General features: G+C 43.7%; 1 protein-coding gene across 1 annotated transcript in view; it reads left to right on the forward strand.

The window, feature by feature from the left end:
* The window catches only part of LOC109485614 (E3 ubiquitin-protein ligase listerin-like), a 36,387-nt gene that overhangs the window by 1,981 nt on the left and 26,700 nt on the right, over nt 1–7,706 (forward strand). The window contains 9 exon segments of the mRNA XM_019789300.1: nt 1,130–1,333; nt 2,501–2,599; nt 2,940–2,999; nt 3,239–3,409; nt 3,653–3,705; nt 4,111–4,291; nt 4,551–4,724; nt 7,556–7,636; nt 7,638–7,706. The exon segment at nt 7,638–7,706 is cut by the window's right edge and continues 27 nt beyond it. Of these exon segments, the coding sequence (XP_019644859.1) occupies nt 1,130–1,333; nt 2,501–2,599; nt 2,940–2,999; nt 3,239–3,409; nt 3,653–3,705; nt 4,111–4,291; nt 4,551–4,724; nt 7,556–7,636; nt 7,638–7,706 (1,092 nt within the window).

Below are 7,706 nucleotides of genomic sequence, written 5' to 3' on the forward strand. Positions count from 1 at the left end.
CAAGTTAGGGTGTACAGTTCGGAGTAAGTGGGCTGTTACTGAAAAATTTGAAGTGAAATGAAGATAGAACTGTGCTGAAGAAAATTATATGGATACATGTTGGCAAAATATTTCATATTTACTGTACTGAGAAAATGAAATACTGCTTGTAAAATGGAATTCTTTCGTATATTCCCCCCTCTGTTTTTAAAATGGAGTATCCCTGAGTGCTTCCTGTAGTCTTGACCCCATGACAGTCCATTAGGTCCAGTGGGAGGTGCGTGTACAAATGGTATCTCCCCATGGGAGGCACAAATGGTATCTCCCAGAAGGATCTACCTGATGAGCCGGAAGCGACCCTGTGGATTAACTCAGGCCAACTCAGTCGGTTGGTTCTCAGATACATAACGATAATTCAAAATATTTGTTTGAATTTTTCTTTGGACACACAATTTGGAAGGCGAGGGTGACACAAAAGTAGGTGATATCTTTAGTTATTATTATCATCATGAGTCTTGCTTTTTTCACACAGTTTCAGGGAGTGAGTATAGTCAGGTACAAGTTTTCCCCCAGCAGCTCTGCTTTCATCTTGTCATCTTGCTGAATTTTTACTTTAAAATTTCCGAGAACCAAACTCCAAAGAGATGAATTGGTGTAAGGCCACACAGATAATCTAAAATCTTAAATAGTAATTTTATCTCCAGGAACCATGTAATTGGTTTGCTGCTGGCCACAGTAAGTCCATGCCCAGTCAGTAATGAACATGCCATGTCTCCCCTGATAAGCTTTCCAGCTAAGGTATAATGATTTAAAATCTTACAGAAAAGGTCTTGCTATAGGTTTTTACTTAAGATGACCAAGAAACACAGAACTGGTTTGCTGCTGCCCACAGTAAGTCCCAGCCCAGTCAGTATAATGAAATGTACCATGTCTCCCCAGTAATGTACTATGTCTCCCCTGAAACCTTCCATGTCTGCCCTGACCAGTCCTCCAGCTAAGGTCTAATAATTTAGATATTATTTACTTAAGAAGTGCAGAAACCACAGAACTGGTTTGGTGCTGCCCACAGTAAGTCCCAGCCCAGTCAGTAATGAAAGATATCATCTCTCCCCTGTAACAATTACTTATCTACAATGTCTGCCCTGACCAGCCCTCCAGCAGCGGCAGAATGGCGGAGCTGATGTCCCGCGTCTCGTCCGGCGACAGCGGGTTCGTGGGCTTTGGGGCGATGTCCGGGGACCTGGGGTACGTGCCCGCGGCGCAGGGGCCCGAGGACATAGACGCCACCGTGGACCCAGAGTTCCGCATGGTGCTGAGGAAACTGTCCAAGAGAGACGTCACCACAAAACTCAAGGTGGGGAAGAAACGTTGTTTTACTAAAGTCACAGACATTGGTGAATTCATCAGAAATGCTATTTTGTGGTAGTTATACCTAGACATCAAAATAAATTTTAGAAAACGAATAAAGAAACAAAAAATCAAGTATAACCTAGCATAGTTGAAATAACCTGTATCATATGTATGTCAAAAAATTATTTTCTGCTATGATGATGAAAATATTTTTTTCCTGATTCTTGTGATCAGGTAAAATTGTGTATTCTTGTGATCAGGTAAAATTTTATGATTGAAGCATGAAAAGGTTTTTACTGAAAAATATGAATTAAAGGCCTAAGGCTTAAATGTATGCCACAAATTACATGGTACTTTATATTCCCCATAAGGTTAGTAAAGATTTATTTGCTTTTTCACACAAATTTTGTAGCCCAGTATTCATTTCTTCTTTAAAATTTATCCTTCCTCAGCAATTTCACATTTACCTCCACACGAAACGTTGAGCTGGGTTCCCTGGGGACATCTGTGATTAAATTCCCCCGCTTCATGTTACCCATTTAACCTTGCAGTTGTCCTCATCTCTGCTCTGCCAGTCTTTTAATCAGGTTAACGTCCGCCCAGCTCTGGGAGACACAATTCTGCCGCAGGGCTGATCTAATCTGCTGGGTTCAGTCTTTAGTAGATTTATCCAGGTCTTTGCACTGATAAAAGAAAAGAAATTCATTTCTTAGTACAGTTTGTAGGTTTTTCCCCTTAGATCATTACACTTAAATTATAAAATAAGGAAGACTACGTCCCATTTAATTTGGCAGTCCATGTAATGACATGTCTTTTTGTGACCATATAGAGTTAGATCATTGCTTTTATCAGTGATAAGTCTCCAAAGCAGTGTCTTTGACCAATTAATATGTGATTTCTATTGCTAGAATATTTCTTTTGTTGTATGAGTCCAAAATAAAGGAAGAACAGGTTTTATCTTGTAAGATCCATTTTGCACATAACAGTTACTGCACAATACTTCTTACATTAATTCCAAACTCAGGCTATCCAGGAGTTTGGAGGGATAGGTAGGGTCCAAATAAAGGAGGAACAAGTTTTAGCTTGGAAGGTCCATTTTGCATGTAATAGTTACTGTACAAGACTTCTTACATTGATTATACCTATGCATCAATGTTAACTGTTTCTGTAGGCTATCCAGGAGTTTGGAGGACTGTGTAAGGAGAGGAGTGAGGAGGCTGTAAAAGGGGCTCTACCATACTGGCCCAGACTCTACAACAGGATAGCAGTGGTGAGGGTACACATTTATACTTATGTCGGTATCTGTATAACTCAGGCAATAGCGTCTCAGACTGTACAACAGGATAGCAGTGGTGAGGAGACAAACATCTGTATCTGCATAGCTGGTATACCCTCTCTTCAGCTTCTGTATATCTATCAGTATAGCCAGTATAACTGCTCTTCAGTGTATAGTAACCATTCAGCTTCAGTATCCGTATCTGTATAGTAAGTATAACTGCTCTCCAGTGTAACCCTTTAGCTTCTGTATCTGTATAGCAAGTGCCTTGGTTATCATGGATGGCAAAAAATAATTGAATGCAAATTTTAAACATTACTCAATGTTGTTTCAGGACCATGACAGAAGGGTTAGAGAAGCAAGTCAAGTGGCTTTCCAACAGTTAGTTCTCAAGGTAAGAGAAGTTATATTGTTTTATCATACTGGGTTAACTGTTTTCAAGTCTTCCATATTTTTCACCTGACTTTAGTTTGGGAGGTAAAAGACAGTGGAAAGAGAGGGATGGGGTCTGCCTTTCAATACCATGCCTTACAGACACAGCGGATTTCAACTCACTGCCCTTCACTACATTATGTAGCAAGTAGCAGGACAATTTAGAGGGGCTGGTCACTCTAAACTGTTTTGCCCCCACAGGTTGGCCGTAGCCTGGCGCCCCACCTGAAGCATGTGATGGGGATCTGGCTGCTGTCCCAGTGTGACACGTATGTGCCGAGTGCAGACGCTGCCAGGCTGGCTTTCAGCACCGCCTTCCCCCACAACAAACAGGCCGAGGCTCTGGTCTTCTGCAAACATGAAGTTCTCACGGTGAGTAAGACAAATTACAGTAACTTTCGTAAAGGCCTTCTACAACTAAGAGTTTTTACAACTACATTGCCTTTGTAGTAGTACTAACTAGTATAAAGTCCTTATTGTTAGTATTGACGACTTACTGTCAACAGTTAACATGTCAATTTTTTTATTTTCTGGGGCCCACTTTTAGTAGATTTTGAAGATATACCTAGGGATACCTTTATTTGGGACCTGAGTGTATTTGACTCTATTTTTCAGCATCTCCAAGATAATCTCTTCAAGCAGACCCCACAAACAATGAGCGACCCAAAGTAAGTACTTACTTAAGAAACCTATAGAAGCATTTTCAATTTACTAGTTTGTTTTGACGTCTTCTCACAAAGCTTCATAAATAATCTAGCATTCTTACTGAAGAAAAATGCATAGAAATACATCTCCCTTTCTCACTTCCTCCTAACTTTTTATTTATTCCAACATGTAATCACAAGACTTGGAGACAGCACACTCAAGTTTTTCAACTTAATTTCATACTGCCACCAACACAGAGGACAATACAATACTCATTTTAACCTGACTGAAGTGAGGAAATTTGAAGGGCTCAAGATACTGTAGGTGGCATGTCAGGACTCGAACCCGGGACCTCATGGTTCTGAGTCAAACACTCTACCGTTACACCACACATCCCCACCTTCTAACCATTGAATTGTTGTTTCCAGGACCACCTCGCCGGAGGAAGTTGAAGCGAAGTACCAGCGTGTGGTGACTGCGTCTCTCATGGCCATTAAACTGTTCATGAACACCATCCCTGCCTCCGAGAACATGGAGCTCACCGAGACATACGGACGTTTCCTAGGCAACGACAAGCTGTGGAAGTTCAGCAAGCATAAATCCCCTCAGGTTAGTAGTGATAATTAGTTTACTGTCGCAGAAGGAAAATTTATTGTTTATTTCTGTTCCCCCATCTTCTACTCCAGCTGTCACCATGCTGTAGCAGACACCCAGTGGTGTTAGGTTACATTATGTAGCAAGAGGCAAGAGGAGAAATGTGATTTACAGAATAAGGTTTTTAACATAGGAGAAAACACCTACTGTAACATATCCTAAATGTTCAAAATATTATGTAAATGATAAAAACACCTGTTCCACAATCCCACAGATCCGAGGAGCGCTGTACTCGGTGATCGCTGCGTTCTGCGTCCACGCCCCTGAGGTGGCACGTAGGGAAGCCCCGCGCGTCTGTCCGTCCGTTCTGGGTAACCTAGACGACTCGGACCCGGCGGTGTGCCCCCATCTGTGGGAGGCAGTACTACATGTCATCTCAACCATTGAGGTTTGTTTGTTTGTTTGTTTGTACTGGGTAACCTACAGTACAGATCTCGGGATAAGCATCAAGTCCCGCGGGAGATCCCGCGGGAGTTTGCGGGATATCACGCGGGAGTTTGCGGGATCTTCCGCGGGAGTTTGCGGGATCTCCTGCGGGAGTTTGCGGGATCTCCTGCGGGATTTTTCGGGATATCCCGCGGTACGAAATCCTCTCCCGCAACCCCGATCTTCGGTGTGAGACCTTAGGTTTCCGAAGGGCCGGCGCCGCTGTTACTTGAAGTTGAACCGCGTTGACTACAGATTTTTACGCAGACGATGCGTGCATGTTTTAGTATGTTTTCAATGCATGCAAACATGTACCTCCATGATGCAAATAACAGTAGAGCAAATAGTATTTTTAACCAAACATTTCTTTTTTTTTAATATCGGAAATCTGATGGCTTAATAAGGTACAGAACGATAACAAAGTAATACAACCTTCTTGAACAAGTTTTGTGTCCGGCCTTGCGACGTGGACGGCTTTATTTTGATGTCACCCGACCTGCGCTATTTCAGATATAATTTTTAAAAAATCTAACGCATCGACGTGCCAAATCGCCACCCGAGTTCTTTATTTTTCTCCTAGATAGGGGAGGTTGACGTATGGAGTTACGGAAGAGAGATTAAACATCGTGTAAAACAAGGGGACGAAGCATAATTCAAGAGTTCTTTACGCCTCAAACTTTGATACATTTCGTGCGCCACGCAGTGTTCAGGGCCTGCATGGGGGTTACTGATTACGAATTACGCAAAATTTTCGCTATAAAGTTAAAGTTTCATAGCTGATTACGACTTTTACGCTTTGCGGCTAATGTACTGATTGCGACTTACGTTGATTTTTGGGAAGGTTGCCTTCGGTTTACGAAGACAATGAATAAAAAAACGCCTGATTACGCCTTACGAAAAAGGGCATGCAGACCCCCAGTGTTGGGCCGGGCGTTCCCACGCCGCGTCGCCATAGAAACCGCACGTCGCCAGCAGCGGCGGCGGCGCTGGCAGACTCCCCGGCGCCGACTGACCACGTGGCGTTCTGGCGCGCCAATCACAGCGCGCAGATGGGGACCCGCCCACCAGCCGGCCCGCGAATTCAAAGAGTTGAGTCAGATGCACCGCCCCACAGAAACACCGCCTGACGATTGTTATACGTACGTCGGATTGTGGCTTCTTTTTCCGCCTTGCACGGCCGGCATGCGACATTGTAATTTTCTTATATCCCAATTTCATCCCAAAACAACGTTTTTCACATGTGAGGAGGCTAGTTCCATAGAGTGTACCGAGTGAATTTCAAGTTTTATGGTCTGAGAACGAATTAATTTCCGTAAAATTTATCATAAACACGTTTAGTTCGGGTTCTCCCGTGTTTATTTATTTTTCGGGTTCTCCCGTGTCTTGGACGTGCGCTATCGACTCCGTTTTCATCTAGTTGACTGACCCTGCAGCTGACAGAAGTAGAATGTTTTCCTACCGAAAGAAACTTTGCCAGCCGTGTGGAAGTACTTGCTCCTTGCTTTCAGGGTGATAGTAATCTATCGAAATTAATTATGGACATGGTCGTTGTTGATGCAAGAGTTTTTGGGGAGGGGGGAGACGCACGCCCCGGGATTTTGATGGGCAGACTTTTAATTGTCGCAATTCTTAATACTAATACGGAGACCTCTTGACGCAAGCTACCATGAGAAGACAACAGCAACAAGATTATGAAACACAACAACCACAAACTACTGCCGGTACGCCTCATAATTTTTATTTCTTGGTAACAATCTTGCCGAATTTACCGGAGACGGAGGGATTACTACACGTTACATTGTATTCATTCACGGTAGTTTCTTTAAGTTAAAGTTTGCGCTGAACAATAGCTTTGAAAAAAAAAGTAGCAGTTTTATAATAACTATGACCGCGTGAGAAATACCTTATAGAGAAATACATTCTTATGCTTCAACACCATTAAAATTGTAGCAAAATTGTAGCAAAGTTGACTGGCGTCAGACTCATCGGCCCAGCACAGATCGCCCGGCAGGACGTAAAAATAAACATTTGGCACGCCGCCATCGCCGTTCCGAGCCGCGGTAGACTTCGGGGTCTCGCACCAAGTTTTTTCGCTACGCGGTACGCGGGACACGACAGGCCTCCCGAAAGAATACCGCGGGATATCCCGCAATCTCCCGCGTGATATCCCGCAAACTCCCGCGGGATATCCCGCAGTCTCCCGCGTGATATCCCGCAAACTCCCGCGGGATATCCCGCAAAATCCCGAATCCCGATGATGCTTATCCCGCGATCTGTACTGTAGACGACTCAGACCCGGCGGTGTGCCCCCATCTGTGGGAGGCCGTACTGCATGTCATCTCTACCATTGAGGTTTGTAATCACCACTAATCAAGATGAGAAGATCGTCTTCTTTAAAGAAATAGGTCAATGACCTGAACCAGACAGCTGTCACCATGGTAACTGGTGTTGTAGCAGACATCCTGTGGTGTTGGATTACATTATGTAGAAAGTGGCAGGACAGAGCAGGAGGGCTGGTCACCATCTACATGTATATGAATGTGTTTGAGCAAGAATAAACAGAACTGTAGTTTGTTAGGCTAGACCATGTGAAGCAAACATTGTGCATTTTGCAACTGTTTCTATAATATGGTTTCTATAGTTTTTATAAGTTTGAATTTTTTTGTCTGAACCTCTAGGACTGCTGACAGCATGTGAACCCACATGAGAATAAACAGAGCTGTAGTTTGTTAATAGTTTAGCTAAATGTTACCTTTCTAGATTTCATTTCTTGTTTTTTCTCGAACCCCACAGGACTGCTGGCAGCACGTGAACCCACGTAAGTCCGTCCTGCCGAAGCTGTGGGTGGTGTTGAGGACCGCGGGAAAGGGATCGGGGGACCGCCATCTTCCCCAACATCCTCCCGCTCCTCAGCAAGGTCCCAGCTGACGTCATCGGGGCAGGA

The sequence above is a fragment of the Branchiostoma belcheri genome, unplaced genomic scaffold (assembly GCF_001625305.1).
Source record: "Branchiostoma belcheri isolate BF01 breed outbred unplaced genomic scaffold, Haploidv18h27 scaffold77, whole genome shotgun sequence".
NCBI lineage: Eukaryota > Metazoa > Chordata > Leptocardii > Amphioxiformes > Branchiostomatidae > Branchiostoma > Branchiostoma belcheri.